Source organism: Centroberyx gerrardi, chromosome 11 (assembly GCF_048128805.1).
Source record: "Centroberyx gerrardi isolate f3 chromosome 11, fCenGer3.hap1.cur.20231027, whole genome shotgun sequence".
Taxonomy (NCBI): domain Eukaryota; kingdom Metazoa; phylum Chordata; class Actinopteri; order Beryciformes; family Berycidae; genus Centroberyx; species Centroberyx gerrardi.
Genome location: NC_136007.1, coordinates 20,652,907 through 20,670,678, shown reverse-complemented (window position 1 = coordinate 20,670,678; position 17,772 = coordinate 20,652,907). Strand labels below are relative to the sequence as shown.

At 43.1% G+C, this 17,772-nt stretch overlaps 2 protein-coding genes across 2 annotated transcripts; one reads left to right on the top strand and one right to left on the bottom strand.

Moving 5' to 3' along the window:
* Positions 1 to 688: 688 nt before the first annotated feature.
* On the top strand, positions 689 to 7,034 carry LOC139925273 (ribonucleoside-diphosphate reductase large subunit-like). Its single transcript, XM_071916570.2, has 19 exons — positions 689 to 894; positions 1,734 to 1,822; positions 1,915 to 2,092; positions 2,608 to 2,708; positions 2,803 to 2,862; positions 2,947 to 2,986; positions 3,100 to 3,262; positions 3,372 to 3,513; positions 3,899 to 3,982; positions 4,127 to 4,288; positions 4,660 to 4,739; positions 4,827 to 5,028; positions 5,179 to 5,328; positions 5,426 to 5,647; positions 5,743 to 5,819; positions 5,937 to 6,072; positions 6,161 to 6,256; positions 6,389 to 6,577; positions 6,682 to 7,034. The coding sequence occupies exons 1-19, from the start codon at positions 876 to 878 to the stop codon at positions 6,871 to 6,873; spliced, it is 2,382 nt and encodes a 793-aa protein (XP_071772671.1). The 5' UTR covers positions 689 to 875; the 3' UTR covers positions 6,874 to 7,034.
* Positions 7,035 to 9,744: 2,710 nt separating this feature from the next.
* Positions 9,745 to 15,839, bottom strand: LOC139925303 (short transient receptor potential channel 2-like). Its single transcript, XM_071916625.2, has 13 exons — positions 15,825 to 15,839; positions 14,668 to 15,360; positions 14,375 to 14,575; positions 14,080 to 14,244; positions 13,771 to 13,945; positions 13,475 to 13,675; positions 13,229 to 13,391; positions 12,972 to 13,064; positions 11,994 to 12,186; positions 11,746 to 11,873; positions 11,558 to 11,630; positions 11,303 to 11,435; positions 9,745 to 10,670 (listed from the first exon to the last, which is right to left on the bottom strand). Exons 1-13 carry the CDS (start codon positions 15,837 to 15,839, stop codon positions 9,745 to 9,747), a joined length of 3,159 nt encoding a protein of 1,052 aa, XP_071772726.2.
* Between the last annotated feature and the right edge of the window lie 1,933 nt (positions 15,840 to 17,772).

Sequence of the window (17,772 nt, the reverse complement as noted above, 5' to 3'; positions counted from 1 at the left end):
CAAAACTGATTTGTGAAATAGAAGATGAATTTCTCCTCAATATATCACTCCAACTAATATGCTATGCTTTGCTTTTGAGGATTATTTTAATCGCTGATAGCTGTGCACATAATAAAACATTTAACTTCTGAACTTCACTAGTAAAATATCCCTAACAGAAAATCATTACTGTATTCCTGTAGGGACTTAGACTGTAGTAGTTTGTTTATAGAGGCCTTAACTAATATCTTCTTTTTTTCATATTGCTGTAGGATATTACACATAGTTTATAGATTTGCTGTAATATTTGTACAATACCCTTTGAAAATATATTTATAGGTTTACTTGTTCTTTTTTCGTAAGGTAATGCAAAATGAAATACACAAAATTCTGTGGACCCACACTTTATTGTCGTTTATAAGAAGGACATGACATTCATATGTGCATATGTGTTATGTGAGTGATGTTTTCTTTAATTTAACAAACTGTACAAACTGAATGACGCAATATTGGTCCTGCCTTGAAATACAGCAGCAAATTATATGTTATGTGACCTAGAGCCGGTGTTTACACAACTCAGTGAAATATCCCGCCATATTTTATGTCGGAAAACGACCGGAAGAAGGAAACCGGTTGAATAAAGGATTTCGATTGGTCTAAAAGTCCTTCCAGCTCTTCTCTGATTGGCTGAGCCGTTGACACAATGTGCAGTGTATCGGGTCTTTGTGTTGTTGGCGCTCTCAGTTTGAGATTCAACAGTGTTGGAGAAGGACGCACAGGGTGTAATAACCTGCCAGCGAGTCTCTGGCACAGAAGTTTTATTTGTTTTAAATATTTCAGCTGAAGAGATATCGTTACCTGCTGCTGTCTGTGGAGCCGACTGATAACTTGTCAGCATGCATGTAGTCAAGCGAGGTGAGTTGGACTATTTCTTTTCTTGTCAAATACAAAGAGATGTTAGGTAACTTATCTGCAAAAAAAGTCTTAAAATGTCTTTAAAGGGCGTGAATAGTCAAAAACACAACGAAATCTTAAAGTCTTAATTTTTTTAAAAGGGTTGCTAAAATGGCCTTAAATTTTATTCTAACATTGAAAATTAAGGCATTACAAAGAAAGAAACCTGCAGACAGCCAATGGCTTCCTGTACTACTTTAGATAACCAGTCAAGAGTTGTCAAACAACCCTGACATGCAGGTTTATGTTTGCTGTTTTTATTGAGTAAAAATTAACGTTGACTGTCATTAGCGCAGTTGGTAGTATTAGTAAGTAGCTAATTTGGCGTTAATGTTAGCTTGCAGTCGATGGTTGTCTGACCTTGTGACCTAGTTAGCTATTCAAGAAGTTGAAACCTTTTTTTTTATGTTGTGTTGTTAAATAAAATCGTTATCAAACTTGGCTCATTTATAGTAGTGTGTATTTTGTACGAAGGCTAGTTGTGGTATTAGGTGTTGCCTGTTATAGTTGGCGCCAACTAAATGTGATTTCATAATAACCGGTCTGATAGGTTTAACAGTTACAGTACGAGCGTGATTAGATTTTGTAGACCAGATGAAGTAACTTGTCGATAATTAGCAACTAATATTAGAGCATTGTGAGATTTCTGATAATGTTACATCACAAAAAAATATATAGTCTAAGATATAGGCTATCATATTACCACTACCATTTCTCACCCATGGTACTGAGAACTTACTTTTGAATTTAAGAAAGTAACAAAACAAGTTAAACTGAGAAATGTTGTTATTGAATTTCAGATGGACGCCAGGAGCGTGTGACTTTTGATAAAATCACCTCTCGCATCCAGAAGCTTTGTTATGGCCTCAATTCTGACTTTGTGGATCCAGTAAGTCCAAACCCTTCTAAAGTTATATTTAAAAAAAAAAATTCTCTCAACTTCCTTTTTATAATCTACTAAAATTCCCACTGTTTCTACAGACCCAGATTACAATGAAGGTGATCCAGGGTCTGTACAGCGGAGTCACCACTGTGGAGCTGGACACTCTGGCAGCAGAGATAGCTGCCACCCTCACAACAAAGCATCCCGACTACGCCATCCTGGCTGCACGCATTGCTGTCTCCAACCTGCACAAAGAGACCAAGAAAGTCTTCAGTGGTGAGTATAGGTTTTAGGAGATAGGGGTACAGAACTTGTGGAAATGTTGACCAGTTTTGAAAAAGACAAACTCGCATAGCAATAGGCTGTCAGAATTTGTTTTCACATTTTAGCTGACGTATTGGGAAGTAATCAAATAATGAACAGAGAAAAAAAGATGAAAATTCAACTTCCACCTACAGAATGTGGACCCATATTCACAGTGGGACAGCTATGATGTCTGATTATTTGGAATCAATTATTCGCAAGTTGCTTCATCTTTCTCAGTCAGGAAAAACATGACTTAAAGGTATTGTAATAAGTAAACAGTTTATTCTGTGTCATTATATTGCCCAGTATTGTAATATCTGGGCTGGTATTAAGGCATAATTTGGGTATATTAATAACCCTACTTGTGTGACCACTTCAAGGCTTAGTCATGGAAACTAAAAATGTTGTCTAAAAGGTACAGCCCATGCTATCAGTACTTTCACTTAGTTTGTGCTAATAATACATGTTTTTCCTTCCTGCTGTAGATGTGATGGAGGATCTGTACAACTATGTCAACCCCTTAAGTAAACGCCACTCTCCTATGATCTCCAAGAAGACCCTCGACATTGTTCTTGAAAACAAGGATGTAAGTCACATATTCTGGTCATGTTTTCAATTTACATTTGAATTTACTGCAGTTATGTATTGCATTGCTCACGTGGTGTCTTGCATTTTTGTAGCGTCTCAACTCGGCCATCATTTACGACAGAGACTTCTCCTACAACTTCTTTGGATTTAAGGTAATTTTAACGAGATAATTTCATACCAAGTCTAATGTATTGTATCCTTGGAGTATAAATTGAATTTGTCCTTCTGCTCTTTAGACACTTGAGCGGTCCTACTTGTTGAAGGATAATGGCAAAGGTGAGGGCAGATTTTTTTATTATTTTTTTGACTACCACTGGCAGTTTTGTTACTTGTTACTTGTTTTATTGTAATGTTTGTCTATTTGCTAATGAATTGCGCTGTTTCTTTAGTTGCCGAGAGACCCCAGCACATGCTCATGAGAGTGGCTATAGGAATTCATGAAAGAGACATTGATGCAGCCATCGAGACCTACAACCTGCTGTCCGAGAAGTGGTTCACCCATGCCTCCCCTACACTGTTCAATGCTGGCACCAACAGGCCGCAGCTGTCGAGGTACGGACTGCAGCAGGGAGGAAATGGAGGGTGACTGTAGGATCTGATGATAAACTGCATACTTGAAAAGAACAATTAAAAAAAACAAACTGATTTCTTCTATTTGCAGTTGTTTCTTGCTGGCCATGAAGGATGACAGCATTGATGGAATTTATGACACCCTGAAGCAGTGTGCCCTCATCTCCAAATCAGCTGGAGGCATTGGAGTGGCGGTTAGCTGCATCAGAGCTACAGGCAGCTACATTGCTGGGGTAAGTAATATATATGCCATTTTAGAGGAGGATGCAAGGGATTTTGATAACTTACTGTAAAAGTGAGAGAACCCATCCTTCATGAGTCGGTGGCACAGATTTGGATTGTGGGCTACTTGGCTCACTCATCGAATTGTGATGTGGAGATGGCTTTAATTTAACAAAATGTTCAGCTAGAAAGTAAGCTGGTATAATGAAAGTAACTGATAACAGGAGTCGTGTTTCCTGTCAAACCAAAAAAAAAGCATGAGGCACAAAACAGGAGATCAGGATGGCAGCTTTCATCATACAGTTTATACAGACACTTATGTCAACCAGAAATAGTCACTTTTCTATTTAAATATGTCAGTCTTGTGTATTACTTACGGTGGTCCTTGTTTTTCAGACTAATGGGAATTCCAACGGGCTGGTTCCTATGCTTCGAGTGTACAACAACACCGCACGTTATGTTGACCAGGGTGGCAACAAGGTATGGACTGAGATTTACCGTACCTTGTCATAGATGTGTATCAATGGTATGCACAAAAATGAAGCTCGATATTGTTGCATCTAGAGACACTTGTGGTGGTAGGTGGTAAGATTTTTTCCTTACCTTCTGTGCTCCCTTGCTCAGAGACCTGGAGCCTTCGCTATGTACCTGGAGCCATGGCATTTCGATGTGTTTGACTTCCTGGAGCTGAAAAAGAACACGGGGAAAGAGGAGCAGAGGGCCAGAGACCTGTTCTATGCAATGTGGATCCCTGACCTCTTTATGAAACGAGTGGAAAGCAACCAGGTGGGGAATTAGAAGGAAACTCCACCCTGACTCATCTTCACAGGAGGGGAAGGGTCCCAAGACACAGTTCTATTTCTGAATTGGGGCCCAAATTGCTAATATATCTCAGACAGACAACAAAATTTGATTCCTTTTACCGATGCGAGAATGTCAAAATAGCAAGGACTAGACCTATAGATGTATATTAATAAAATATTGTAGGTTTATTCTTTGAATCGCATAGTGTAGACTGTTTGAGAAACAACGTATATGGGATTCAGTGTGACATTTTATAATCTACTGTATGTTTTCTGCTGGCTTTTCTAGTTGAAGAGGTTCATGCAAGTTTACTTTTTGGGAAAATGTTATAATGACTCTCCCTCTTCTTGCAGGACTGGTCTCTGATGTGCCCCAGCGACTGCCCCGGGTTGGATGAGTGCTGGGGAGAGGAATTTGAGAAGCTCTACACTAGGTAAGACCAGCACACCAAAAATCTGTTCTGTACACAGAGCTTCAGTTTCCAGTGCTAACTTGTCTCCTGGCTGCTGCATGTCCTCAGGTATGAGAAGGAGGGCAGGGTTAAGCGCGTGGTCAAGGCTCAACAGGTGTGGCACGCCATCATCGAGTCCCAGACAGAAACTGGCACACCATACATGCTCTACAAGGATGCCTGCAATAGGAAGAGCAACCAGCAGAATCTGGGCACCATCAAAAGCAGCAACCTGTGCACAGAGATAGTGGAGTACACCAGCCATGACGAGGTGAGGGGCAAATGATGGGGATCGTCCCATATTGCATGCTATAGATGGCCTTGTACATTTTGTTCAGAGCTTCTGTAATCTCAACTCGAACCATTATATTACCTCCTTAATCACTGTTTTTAAACTTGGTTCCTTCTTTCCTCATCTCAGGTTGCGGTGTGTAATCTGGCTTCCATCGCCCTCAACATGTATGTCACCCCGGAAAAGACCTTTGACTTCAAAAAGCTGGCATATGTCACCAAGGTCATTGTCAAGAACCTCAACAAGATCATCGACATCAACTACTACCCAGTGCCTGAGGTACATTTCCTCGTCAAGTGTTGATTCTTTCTCAACCGCAAATCTAGGCTACCCCCTGCAGGCTGTGAACAAATGGCTCTCCCCTCCTGTCTTGCAGGCTGAGAACTCAAACAAGCGCCACAGGCCAATTGGAATTGGTGTCCAGGGTTTGGCTGACGCCTTCATCCTCATGCGTTACCCATTTGAAAGCCCAGAGGCCCAGCTGCTCAACACTCAGATCTTTGAGACAATCTACTACGCTTCTCTGGAGTCCAGCTGTGAGCTGGCAGCTGAACACGGCGCTTACCAAACCTACCCTGGTTCTCCTGTCAGCAAGGGAGTGAGTAGCTTTCACAATGAATAAAATCTGTGCCCTAAAGAATACAATGGAGCAGTTTGGGCTCAGATCCTAGTTAAGACCTTTTTGTTTTCCAGATCCTTCAGTATGACATGTGGGAGAAAACCCCAACGGATTTGTGGGACTGGAAAACTCTGAAGGAGAAGATTGCCAAGTAGGTTTCACTGAATGCCCTCGTTGTCGTCACTTTTCATCTCACCATCATCTACTGTATGTGGAGTTTGTAGCTCATCACTGATTCACACCCCTCCCCACCCCTCTGTCTCCCCAGGCACGGTGTGAGGAACAGTCTGCTGTTGGCCCCGATGCCCACAGCGTCCACAGCCCAGATCCTGGGTAACAACGAGTCCATTGAGGCCTACACCAGCAACATCTACACCCGCAGGGTTCTCTCTGGAGAGTTTCAGGTTCGCAGTGTCTGAGTGCATTCACTGTTTAGTGTCTTGTACATGGATTGCACAGAGTTGTAATGTGTCATTTCTGCCTCTCCCACAGATTGTGAATCCTCACCTTTTAAAGGACCTAACAGAAAGAGGATTGTGGAACGAGGAGATGAAGAACCAGCTGATTGCTCAGAATGGGTCTATCCAGGTAAAAGGTCACACCTAATCAAATTGAATAAATATGTTCCAATCCTAATGGGATCTTTTGCATCAAGCTCCTCAGATTTAAAATGACTTCTTATTTGGTAGTAAACATTTTTAACATGTCTGACTTCTACAGGGTATTGCAGAGATCCCAGATGATCTGAAGCAGCTGTATAAAACTGTGTGGGAAATCTCCCAGAAGACTGTCCTCAAGATGGCAGCAGACCGTGGTGCCTTCATTGACCAGAGCCAGTCGCTAAACATCCACATTGCAGAGCCAAACTATGGCAAACTGACCAGCATGCACTTCTATGGCTGGAAGCTGGTAAGTCAGAGCAGTCTAGAGGGACAGAGGAATCGGAGAATGAGATTCGGCTATCATTGGAGCCAAGAAACAACTTCTAAATGCCCGTCTCCTTCTCGTTGCAGGGCCTGAAAACTGGCATGTACTACCTGCGGACCAAGCCTGCAGCTAACCCCATCCAGTTCACCCTGAACAAGGAGAAGATAAAGGAGGCCGAGCCAGCCAAGACCCTAGAGGAGGAAACCAAAGAGCGCAACACTGCAGCCATGGTCTGTTCCCTGGAGAACAGAGATGAGTGCCTGATGTGCGGTTCCTAAATGTGGTTCACACAAACAAACGCACTTGCCCGTAACCCATTCACTTATTTCAGCTTCTCTATTTAAAAAATGAGTTCTGGGAGAAACACCAGCTGCAATGAATGGGAGAGGCTTTTATGATGTCCTAATAATAGTGCTTTTCATATGCCGCTGTCTTCAAGTCACAGATCTAAGCAGTTCTTATTTAACTTTATTTGGTGCTCATTAAGGAATTTTTTTGTATACATGTATAGAGTTAAGGGATTGTAATGAATTAATACTTTAACTGTTAATTTTGTTGTCAACACAATTATGTAAATCTGTGGGTCACAGTAAGTTTAATGAACCTCATGTTTGTCTGTGTGGAAAATTAAACTTTTGTCATACTATGGTCTCATTAGTACTACTGATATTGTAAAGAGTATCAATTTATTGGCATAGATCAGGACCAGTTCTGAGATGGGTAAACACGTTCTATAAACTGAGAATGTACACTATTTAGTTTATTCATATTGGCCTCCATTTATTAAAACAGGACTAATAATTTGAGATTTGAAAATATTGAGAAAATTGTTTTTTTGCAGTTACAAAGTCAACAACATACCTTCTACAGCCGGAGAAGTAATTATTTTTAAGAAGGAGTGAGTGGGCACTCCACTTGGATACGGTAGCTGAGATACAGGGAAGTTGTGGGATTTGATCCTTGGCCAGCGGGGATTCATGCGGTCCTGGGGGTGGGAGACACCTTCATGATACCATCTCTTGGTACAGCAGTGCTGGTTTAAGGTGTATGAACTCAGGCCCAGATTGGCTGGTATGTAGTTTATAATGACTGCTTGGCAAGCTGGTGGAATTGATGGAATGTTAATTATGTTCAGAAAAACTGTTTGGCTTCCAAGCTGAGGACTAAATGATCTGCATTTCAGTTCTGCAAGTCTTGGCTTGTATGTGTCAAGCTGTCAGTCAGTCAAGCTGGCAATCTTGCTTCAGGAGCCTCCTGTTCAAGGACTTTTCTGTTGTAGTGGATGCAGCCTATTGCTCAGCTTTATGCTCTAACAGGATATACTGGAGCCAGTTGGGGGACCAGTGTGGTTGGCTGGTAATTTGACATGATGCTTGGTGCCAAAGCCTACATACCTACATACCCAAGACGTGCACTTGTTTGCTCGTCCATGTGGAATTGAACTCCGGCTGGTATCTGAATAGCTCCTCCCATTTTAGGAGCAGAGTGGGTAGGATGTTGGGCGCTTTGGGGCAAAATATATGTATGCTTTAACCCTCTTTGGGTAAGCTGGCAGAATCGGACAATACTACTTGGGTTTTAAAAAGGACAGGCTCACAACACCCAAAATGAAAATGATGATGAACACGTAGAGTGCTGAGTATAAGTGATAATCTTGATATGAGTACTGGCTATTGCCTGGATTGTGTTGAAGAAAGGAGCCAGTGGTGTAGCGACATCAGAGCAAAGGTGTCTGACTAGTGGAAAGGTGTTGGTATCATTCAAGCTAGAATACTGCATCTAAGGTCCAAAGGCCTAGCTGTTTTCCAGTGGAAGAGCTGGGATGTGATGTGCCTTGGGACAGGCAATGTGATGCTTCAGGTGATGAATTAATGAGCTGCTGTGTTGGTGCAACCTCATGGGACCAGTATGTGTAAAGCAAGCTGAGACCTGCACTATACTGTAGCATAAGATGTAGGCCTGCCACCTACTGAAAAGAAAGATGGCAACACAGTAACTCATAACCCCAGCAGCTGGGGAGTCAATCATACTCAGTTAGTGTTCCTTAGAGCATTGATTAAATAAAGAGACAGAAAAAAAGTATGTTCAAATGTTTTAATTGTTTTAAAAAGTAACTATAGTGCAAAAGCTTAACAATTCAACATAAGGCTACTTTATCTGCATATTTTCTTGTGCGATTTGAATATCACATAAAGAGAAAGCAGTCACCAGGTTGGCCTAGGGAGGTTATCATACAAGTTATTTTTCACTTCTATTGAACAGTACACAGGAAAGTGGCAGTGAAGAGAGGGGGTACCCCACTGGACTCAAGCCCACAATGCTTTGAGGCATTTCCCCCGGTCAACTGAACCATGAAGCGCCCCATGCCATTTTAAGTGTTTACTACTAATATATTGATTATATTTTAATATGGATTTTCATATTGCAAAGTAACCCTACTTTACTGCCACTGATGCTCAGGTGTATCAATGCAAATTATGTGCTTTATGTGCTAACCAACGTTTTGGGAGTTTGACCTTACTCAATCATATCTGTGTCTCCAGTAGATAGCTCTGTCCGGTGCGCATGCTAACACTTTAGCATACAGTACAGACAACTAGCATTGTCCTAAAAGTGAGAAAATGAGAACTTGAAGCAGCTCTAAGGATGGATGGTGAGTTTTTGGATTTGCAAAAAATGCACTCTTTCTACTTTCAATGGCAGAAGATCTCCCTTTCCCACAAAACTTTGAGTGTATCTTGTTTTGTTTACTACCACGGTGTATTAGGGCCATAGGTGAATTTTTTCAGAGAAAAAACTCTTGGCAACTCTCATTTCGGAGATTGTGGGAGTGTGTTTTTCTCAGAATATTAGCCTACCTACCTACATACCTACAATGGCGCTAATATGCTGTTTTTGTGGTGTTGATTCATAATGAATCTACAGGCCATAGAATGAAAATCAAGATTGGATTACTAAAAGCTCTATCTGCATACGTTAAAGATAATGCTAGTTGCCTGTGATTACTTAACATACTGTATGCTAAAGAGTTAGCATGCACACCAGACAGTGCTATCTACTGGAGACACAGAGATGATTTTGGCACCAATCCTCTCATCACCAAACTCCCAACAAGTCTGTGTCGTCCTTTAAGTGGAGCGCCACTGAGGTTAGGGTCTTACGGATGTCCCATCGATGGACCCCTCCCCGTCCTGGGAACCAAAGCCTGTGTCCTGGGAGCTGCTGCTGCCTGTTGGGGAGGGAACCACTTTCATGGCTCCAGGTTTCTTGGTACTCACACCGGCCTTCTCTGTTGCGTTATGCTCGACCTTTCTACCCTTCATCCACCTCGCCTCCACTTTTTTTTCCTTCAGCTCCATGTCTTTGATCTTCATTTCTACCTCTTTCACGTCTGCTATATCTGTCTTTTTATCATTGACACTGACGCCTGCAGCTTGTTCAGCTGTTTTCTCTGTGTGTTTATCATTCCCCCCCTTGAGCCTCTCTCCTCCCCTTCGTTCTTCTCCGTCACCTTGTGTGCCCTCAGATTCTGCCTTTCCTTCTACTTCCTTTACAAAACTTGTCTTTCTTTCCTTCTCTTTCACCTCAATGTCGGTATTTTCCATTTTTTCAGCTGACACGTTTTCTTTTCCCTCTATCCACTTCTCTCCCAGCTCTCCTTTTGCTCTGCCCTCCTCCATTTTCACAACATCAGAGTCTGCTGCCTGCTTTGATCCCTCCGCTCCGCATTCACCCACCTCATTCTTTCCCTTCTGTTTCATGTCTGTCTGCGGCTTTGCATCTACTGATTCAAGCTTTTCTTCAGCCGCCTCCCTGTGCGGCTGCGTAGCCCCCTCTTCCCCTCCACAGTGCACTGTGACTTGAAGCGGTGTGTGTTTGTCCTCTTGTCTGCTGTTAAAACCCCTGAAATTGTTCTTGGCACCGATGATATATTTCCCCAGGATGGAAGAGCCATCCTTGCTGGGTCCATCTCCTGCAATGTGGCCTTCATCCACCAGAAGCTGCTGGACCAGTTTCATTTCACTGTGCAGCCTGCCGACCAGTTTGCTCAGCTCTGTGATCCGGTTACCGATGTCTGAGGGAGGAATAAACCAATCACAATACAGCAAGTAGGCATTTAATGTTAAATAACTGTATTTCTAAGGCTGTTGGCTTGAACAAAACACTGAATGTTTCCTATTTAATGAGACAAACCCTTTCACAGTGTTACAGCAGCATCAAGGTAGCAGGAGGCGTACCATGGGGTTGGACACGGCCGCGAGAACACAGTTATATTTTACCACTCTGTGTTTCCTGTTCTGCAGGTGAGTGTTACCACAACACCTCATTTATGGTGTCAAACTCATCTTGAAACGTGGAAACCAAAGTCATTGTTTTCTTATCTATCGTGCTTCTGTCTGTCAGGCACTGTTGAGACTCTTCCAAAGTTGCAGTGACACACTCCAGCATATTCCAAATAAAGGAGAATTTTTTAAACTATATTCAGCAACAGTAGTGCAATATTACTGCAAATGCTGTACTGCTAATTATTTACTCTCTTCTTTAAATAGGTTTCTTTTTTGCATTTTTATCTGATAGTTAACAGGAGAGACTGGAAAGATGGGAGGGACGGGACAACCTGCCAGATTTAAACCCTGTACGTCTTGGGGTACATGGTATGTGCCTCTAGCAGCCCTAACAGGTTATGCAAGTCAGTGTCATGGCTACCTTTTCTTTTGGTCTCCTCAAACTCCCGGCGAGCCGACTCAATGTAGCGCTGCACCAGAGCCCTGATCACCTGCTGCCGGTACGGTATCTGGCTCTCTCCACTTCCCCTGCCATTCACTCCCTTCCCATTGGACTGAATGTTAACATATTACAGAATACAAACAACAACAAAGAGTATCTAAGAGATTCACATTTTTTTTGGGATTGTTTTTACTATAATTGCACTAATTATGTTAGCAATACACAGAAACTTACCATAGAGGCTATCGGGGGATATTCTTTCTCAGATGTACAATTACAGCAGCAGCAGATTCGCCTAAAGATTCCCCTGGAACAGAATTTAAAAAACAAACAAACAAATAAACGAGGAACTTGCCTTGCAGATTGAAGGTGTTTTGAAGCTGTTCTTGGAGGAGATTGGCAGCAGACACAGTATATCTCACCTTATTAAGTAAAAGGTGGCTTTGGGAGAGGGGATGATGTTGAAGGGCACAGGCATGGTGAGGCCCTCTCGGAAGTAACTGAGATACAGCTTTGATCTGGCGAATTTCCACTCTACATCCGCATCATCCTGAGGAAAAATGGATGTCAGTACCCTTCTTTGCTTACTTCTTTTATAGCAGAGTGCTGTGAATGTGCAGGCGGGACACGAAAACATCCCTTTGCTCCTGAATGGGACTCTTTAACTTACCTCAATTTTCTGAAAGGAGTTGGTGATCATAGCGATAAGCATGTTGAGCAGGACGATCACGATGACGAGCGTGAAGATCCCGTACAGGATCCTGCCTACAAACTCTGCCACCACAAACTCTGGCATGTCCACATAGTCCTGGTTCGCCACGCCAAACATGGTCCAGAACAGGAAGCGGAAGGTCTCATTAAACCTGCAGGAGCCGGGCCAAGAGTATTATCATGATGACACTGTTTTCAAACCCTTATTTCACTAGGCATGATGATGAAGCACACACTGTTATTTACAACTGTCTGGGAAGATAGTTGCAGTCTAAAACTGCATTTATGGTAGAATACAAGTTGTTTCTGAACAGAAAGAACATACAGGAACTGTTTACCACTTCTTTTGGGTTTGAGATGTTATTTTGTGTGGTAGTAAAAAAGGTTTTAAGGGTTTTTGTGGGCACTCGTCACAATAATGATACATACATTTTCTCTACGTTAATGGCAGTTTTATAAAGCCATTCTTCAGTTACATTTCACTGGCTTACTGGCTGAATGTAGGCCTCATCGAAAGTTACACTAACCTCCCATGAACCTCTCGAACTCAGGAAACTTCAAATGTATGAAAATAGAAAGTTAGCTTATCTCACAATTGGAGAGATAGTACAGTGTAACCAGTTTTCTCAGTTTACATTTCTGTGTTTGTCCTTTAAAGTTGAATGACACACTGACCAATATCAAAGTAAAGCTGCAGCCTAGACCGCAGGACGGGAACGGGACCCCAGTGAAAATACCCATGTTCATGCAAAAAGTGATCATCAGTAATCATAATAATTAACAGTAATAAATAACCCGTATGCTGTGCAAAAACACAAAGTAACCAGCAACTTTGTGGTCTCTCGGTCACCTCTCTAACCATGACAGCATAGTTTTGACTTGGGACCATTGAGTTGAATGAACAGTATCTAGGTAGCTGAACATCTTATATTCTTACCTGCCAAGATGTGGAGAGATGACATAAGGAACATAGACGTTGTTGATGCCACAGAGGAAGGCTGTTCCAATGATCATTAATATAAACATGAATCTAAACAAAAAAAAAATCAGTTTTGTAAAGTATATACAGCAGTATCACACCAGTACTAATAGCTACCAATGTTGTTGACTTGCGAATATTGTTTACATGTGGTGTGTTATAGTGTGCACTGGATTTCCTTCGGGGTAATATTGCTGTTGAGGCAGCACTCTTACCTCATCATATCATCGATCATCTTCCCTATGGAGATCTGCAGTGTCCCCAGAGACTCCTGGGCTGGCAGGATATAGGCCAGCCGGGTGAAGCTCAACATGCTGGTCACTGCAAACAACACCTCTGCAATCAGCTGGGGGTCTTCCTGATGCCACTCCTCACGCACTGCGGGACAACACAGACCAGTTCAGCATAAGAAATGTTAAAACTTCTAACAGGTATTTGGATGAACTATGTAATTTCGTCACCTGTCTGGGTGAAATAGACGCACTCCTCTGTCCCGTTAGGATCGTGGCAGAGGAAGTAGCCTTTGAGCATGATGAGCACGCGCAAAGCAAAAGAGGCCAGGTACATGCTGAGCACCATCATGTCCAAGCAGTTCCACCAGTCCAGGAAGTAACTTCGCAGCCCCTCAATCCACACCTCCTTACATTCATACCAGAAGAATCCTACATGAGACAGCACAACATGGAGCCTAAAACATGCTTCAAACCATTTTCAGGCATGAGTTTATTATGTGTGCCAGTGGAGATGGTGAACCTACCAACCACCCACACCATGTGGAATGAGCTGTGCAGGATGTTCTGCTGCCGTGAAGCAAATTTGTCTCGATACATCTCCATGGTTATTGACTCTCCCAGCAAAGTGATGAGGAACCACAGGTAGGAGGCTGAGTGAAGCAGGAACTTGATCACAGGAATCTTTAGTAGCTTTCCTACCTGGTAAAAAAACAAAAACATGACGTCAAGATCTTGAGGCATCGTACATAAGCAACTTTACCAACCGCTGACCAGCATTACTTTCTATTAAACAAACAAGTTATCCCAGCATGGTGATTTTTGGGTAATATGACCTTTGACTTAGGTGCGATCCAGTAGACGAGGCAGAGGAGGGGCATGGTGAGGAAGATCCCCACGGAGACGAGCAGCTTCCAGGTCGTCCTGCTGCCTCTCCAGCCTGCCAGGTTCCCACACCAGATGGATGACAACACCTGCTGGCAGATAGGGTGCGCCACGAACTGCACACAAGACATTCATGCGTACACACACATAAGGAGCGATGAATTGTGAATTCAACAGAGCGGGCACAAAATATATCTCTTAATGTCTTAATTTCTCTGGTTGACAGCAGTTCCTGTATCTAGCTACCTGCTTCTGGTTGTAGTTGACAGCGAGTCGCAGACGGGACAGGTTGGGGATGCCCTGCTCGAAGGCCTGCTGGGCTAAAGCGTCCTGGCTCTCGTCTCCGCAGCTGTTCAGAATAGTGGTCACCTCGCTCTGGTTGCGGCACATCCCCAGCAGCTCCACGGCAAACTCCTGACACAGCTCCTCCAGGCCCAGGTACTGAGGCTGAGGAGGAGAGGCACCACAGCGTCATCAACAAACACCACAAACAACCCGACCTGAACTGCGAGTGGGAATAGCTGCGAGCGGCGTCAGACCTTGAACTCTGGCTCTTTCTTGGAGAGCTTGCGGAGTTCTTTACTGAGGCCGAAAGCGCTGAGCATGGCGTCGTCTGAGGTGATGGACAGGTAGGCGCGGCTGGCGATGCCGCGGTAGGTGTTGATGCGGGACAAGGAGAACTTCAGGAGGTCGTACTGCCGGCCATTACGACACTCCAGACAGGCACAGGAGATCTTGTGCGGCCACGGGATGATGTGACCTTTTTGGGTGAGCATGGTGACTATTTCGTACAGGTCCTTCTGGCAGGCTAAGGTCAGAGGGGTCACCCCGGGGGCGAACTGGGAATTGTCAATAGAGTGGTCAAAGATGGCCTGAGAGAAGGAACGCACGTCCATCTTGTTGCCTTTCTCTTGGTCCAGGCGGTCCAGCAGACGCTTGACCACTCGGGGCTGGTTGGTGTCCACGGCAACGAGCAGCGCCTCGTGAATCTGCCGGAAGTCAAACTTGACCCCCTGCAGGAGGGCGTCCATGGTGTCCTCGCTGCCCAGGCGGATGGACAGGTTGAGGGCCTCCCTCCACTGGCGGTCTTCAGAGTCGTCCAGCTGGCGGATGATGCCGTCACCCGTCTTCAGCAGTCCACACACCAGCTCTGTTTTCCCTTCCTGGATGGCGCTGATGAGCTCCGGAGGGAACTGCATCTTCTTGTTCACAATCTCGCGCCATTGTTCTGGCTGAGGGAAACAGAGAAACACAGGACAGTTACCACCAGTATGAGGTGTCTGTTTTCACAACTTAATGATAAGATAAAAACAGACATCAGAAAATAAGGGAACTGCCAATGTGATTAAATAAGAGGTAATGGATGTGTGGATAAAATGGAGATAAGATTTTGTAGGTAACCAAGGGAAGTGCGAAGAATCAGAAGTGTGGTAATGTACATATTAGAAAATGAGTGCATGATATAAGCTACATTTTATGACAGATTCTGTCAATGCTATTTGAAGAAAACAACTGATTAATAAAATATACAAATATACCGTGTGATAGAACAAGAACTAGAGAGCTGTTGGTTTCTAGGATAGTTGGAGTACACCAGTTTTAGATTCAACCTCATGACACACTTTGCATCAAGTATCAACTTTTACCTATTTCATGACAAATTCTATAAACTACGTGTAAATAAAATTGTGCTTACCGTGAGGTTTTCCATTCCTGATATAAAGACAGCACCAATTTGAGTGATGATCCCAACGCGAAAACAGAGTCACATTCTCTGGAGATGTAAAATATATTTTGCCAGCTATTTTTGCTGTTCAGAGATGAAGATGAAAGATGAAGATTTCAGCAGGCTAAGCAGATTGCACAAGCATCTTCAGTAAGAAGAGAACTGAGCGCTCTGGAGCCCTGTGATCATGTGCTGTCGGCTGACTGCATGGAGTCAGCACCCACACACTAAATAACACATTTCAATCCCCATGGGGCAAGGCCAATTAAAATGTAACCGTTTCAGAGTGTTTCATGCTTGGCTAGGCCCAAACCAGAGACCGTCCCTGCATTCAAACAGGAATTAACTCTGCGCTCCCCAGTGGAAACAGCACCATGATACAATTAAGGAAGCTGTTACTGAACAGGCAGCAGCTGTCATCGCTCCCCAGAGGAGCTGCAAGTAGTTGGAAAAACAAGGAGCAGCAAGTAAAAGACACAATGATTATTTTTTACTATCTATTCTTCTCTTCATGCAGTTCAGTTTCTAAAATAGGCATGACAAGTCATAGATGTCACATCACCCATGTGTGTCCTGATGGTTTCGGGGCAAATCCCTCTCCACACCCTTTCTCCTAAAACTTTAATGATTATTTACTTTGCCATAGTGAATGCTAGAAAGGGGAGACTGTGCACCCTGCCATGATATCAGTGTCCAGGCCCTGCCATGTTATGATATGCAAATGTTGTGAAACATATTTGTATAGGGCTGAAACAGATTTTTGATGATACTTGGCACACCAAATGAATTTACTGTTACCCTCAGAGCCAGCCAAGTGAATTTTGCCAGATTTTTCAAATGTAGATGTGCTTGGTTGCTTCAAGGAGCAACACATCTTCATGGAGCAAATAATAAGCCTGCCTGTCTGCAAGTGCTGAGACACATGCAAGAATAATTGTGCACAGCAGAGGGGGGAAAAGGACCACTGTAGGCTTTGGTCAGATCAAACTAGTACTCAAGTGTGTTGAAAACCTCTTTGATTGAATCATGGTGTGTAAAGAAGTTGTCTTATCTGCATCGAATTTGCATCGATTGATTGCATTAATTGAATCTGAGGTGGGGTGAGATCATTTAACAGTGCTGGCGTTGGTTGGCGTGTGTCCAGTCTTATGCCTTTGCAAAATGTCCAATGACTTTCCTTTTATTCATAGATGCTGTCAAAGTCCAGGCTGTTATTGATCTATAATCATTGATCAAATTTGGTAATTGAAAAATGACCGGGGCTTGTTTGTTTTGGTTTTGAACACAACCAGGAGATGGTGTAAGTTGACTTAACCTCCCGGTACTCAAGCTACAACCTGAACTGTTCTACTTTCAGTTCAGTTCTAGCTCCCACAACTCCATCTATAAAGGTATTCATGGGCTCCTCTTCAACTAACGCAGTCTCAGGCTTTCTGCAATTTTAACCAGATTCTCCTTTACACATTTCTGTAAAACCTCCCAGTTGTGGTTTTCATCAAAGTCAAACGGCACATTTTCTTTATGGGTTTGCTTGTACTACCATTAACAAACTTCTGCAAAAAGGAGGCCGTCCTAGCATTGGTACTCAACAAATCTTAACAAAAAGGTCTAAGCTCTCATGAGTCCGGACAGTAGAGCTTGAGGCTCAAAATTCAATACAATTTTATCACCTTCCTTTTTCAAAACCAAATTAACATGGAATTAACAAATTAACAAGGGTTTTTCCTAAAAGATAACCATCATAGGAATCTGTTCACACTGTCCATAGGAGAAAATACAAACCACAGGAAAACCAGAGAGCCTCAGATGGAAAGTTGGAATAAAACAGTATAGTTCTGAAGAATAGACATGTGGAAACCTGTGCTATCTCTGTAACAGCAAAACTCCACCAAGGCGCAGGGGATACAGGTATTACTCA